General features: G+C 52.8%; 1 protein-coding gene across 1 annotated transcript in view; it reads left to right on the forward strand.

The window, feature by feature from the left end:
• The first annotated feature begins 953 nt into the window (after positions 1–953).
• Positions 954–2,531, forward strand: part of LOC120919329 (extensin-like) — a 5,908-nt gene continuing 4,330 nt past the window's right edge. Inside the window, exon 1 of the mRNA XM_040331439.1 lies at positions 954–1,742. Coding sequence (XP_040187373.1) covers positions 954–1,742 — 789 coding nt within the window. The remainder of the gene's footprint in view (positions 1,743–2,531) is intronic.

Consider the following 2,531-nt stretch of genomic DNA (forward strand, 5'->3'; position numbering starts at 1 on the left):
ATAGAAGCTCCATAAAAGCGCCTCCTTCCATAGAAGCTCCTCCTTCCATAGAAGCTCCATAGAAGCGCCTCCTTCCATAGAAGCTCCATAGAAGCGCCTCCTTCCATAGAAGATCCTCCTTCCATAGAAGCGCCTGAACCTTTGGAGGAACAGCCCCCCCCCACAATCCACAAAGAGGTAGTGTTAGGATTAAGTTGACCTGTTGGTGGCACTATCCTGTTTGCTGCAGCTCCAGTGTCCACCAGCAGGCGTCTCCCAGGAGCCAGCAGGTAAAATCGTGCCCAGCTGCCCCGGCGCGTCCCGATTCTGGTCCTTCCTTGCTGCCCATTCATGCTTGGCCTGCTCCCCCCTTCCTTGTACCCCGGCATTCCCTGTACCTTGTGTAGAGTTGTATTCAGTCTTCAGTAGGAAGGTCATTGTGTTTACAAGACAAGCAGAGTAGCGCCAGTCTTAGAAGGAACAGACTTTAACCCCTTGCCGCCGAGCGGACGCACATATGTGGCCTCGGCTTTCGGGGGTTATACCGGATGATGCCCACAGCTGCAGGCTAAAAGCCGCTCTAACCGGGGCTTCTGTCCCACCGGGAGACCCGATCCACGATGCGCCGCCTCCGACGCCTAAAGAGAGACTGAAACAAAGCCGTAAACTGCGAGATCCCGTCCCCTGAATGTAAACATGGAAGCGACGTCATCACGTAACTCTGTTTACTCGGCTGCCAATGGCGCCAGATTTACAGAATCACAGTTTTTGGGGATCTGAATACTTTGCAGTGTAAAGGAGGGATTTGGGGTCTTTTAGACTCCCGATCCCTCCATAAAGAGTACCTGTCACCACCTATTACTGCCACAAGGGATGTCTACATTCCTTGTGACAGCAATAAAAGTGATCACATTTTTTTTTTATGCCATCTACACCCCAACCCGAGACACGCCATCTACACCCCAACCCGAGACATGCCATCTACACCCCAACCCGAGACACGCCATCTACACCTCAACCCAAGACACGCCATCTACACCCCAACCCAAGACACGCCATCTACACCCCAAGACACGCCATCTACACCCCAAGACACGCCATCTACACCCCAAGACACGCCATCTACACCCCAACCCGAGACACGCCATCTACACCCCAACCCGAGACACGCCATCTACACCCCAAGACACGCCATCTACACCCCAAGACACGCCATCTACACCCCAAGACACACCATCTACACCCCAACCCGAGACACGCCATCTACACCCCAACCCGAGACACGCCATCTACACCCCAACCCGAGACACGCCATCCACACCCCAACCCAAGACACGCCATCTACACCCCAAGACACGCCATCTACACCCCAAGACACGCCATCTACACCCCAACCCAAGACACGCCATCTACACCCCAACCCGAGACACGCCATCTACACCCCAAGACACGCCATCTACACCCCAAGACACGCCATCTACACCCCAAGACACACCATCTACACCCCAACCCGAGACACGCCATCTACACCCCAACCCGAGACACGCCATCTACACCCCAACCCGAGACACGCCATCTACACCCCAACCCTAGACACGCCATCTACACCCCATCTACACCCCAACCCAAGACACGCCATCTACACCCCAACCCAAGACACGCCATCTACACCCCAAGACACGCCATCTACACCCCAACCCGAGACATGCCATCTACACCCCAACCCGAGACACGCCATCTACACCCCAACCCAAGACACGCCTGTAACGGACACATGCATGCTGCCGAGACAGTTATAATCTTCGTGCAGGGGGACTACAAGGAACTGCATGGCTTGTCACAAGTGGATGTACCACATTGTATTCTGAGCACAAAGGGTTAATTGGACAAGTATCTTTTCATTGCTGGAATGCTAATGTTCCCTTCGCATAGATAATGAACCCTCTTTTGTGTGCAGGTAAACAGCCCCCTGTGAGGTGTATGCTGATGGGGATTATGTGTGAGTGATAATTGTTTTAAAGGTTAATTGAATTCTATGTGCCTGGCCAGGAAATGTTAAGTGGGGTGAGGTGCCGAAGCGGCTAGAAACTGGCCAAGTGATTAATTCAAGGAGATGTCATTGTTCTTGTAACAGTTGTAAGCAGATATAAGCAGGTGAAATATGCCAAATAAAGTCAGTCTGCTTGACCCTTCAAACGTAGCACGTCTCGTTTCTTGGAAGGGCGTTCGATGGGATATACCGGCGGTACCTGCATATCATAACTTGTCAGCAAAAAGGACGTCTCCAACGGCCGATACCCCTCACTACCAGTGGGTAGCCGTTACATTGGTGGCAGCAGTGGGATGGTCCTTTTATCCAAAGAGCAAGTTCTGAATGGAGTCGCAGTACGCCAGGCTGAAAAGATCCACACTGAAAGATCTATTGGAGATTCGTGGTAGGAGCGCCAGCAACAGACCACGGAGGGAGCTGATAGCTGAACTGCTGGAGCTGGACGAAATGGATGGATCCATGGAAGGAGCGGAGCCCCTTGCACCGGTCAGCAAAGAAGATG

The sequence above is a fragment of the Rana temporaria genome, chromosome 12 (assembly GCF_905171775.1).
Source record: "Rana temporaria chromosome 12, aRanTem1.1, whole genome shotgun sequence".
Taxonomy (NCBI): Eukaryota; Metazoa; Chordata; class Amphibia; order Anura; family Ranidae; genus Rana; species Rana temporaria.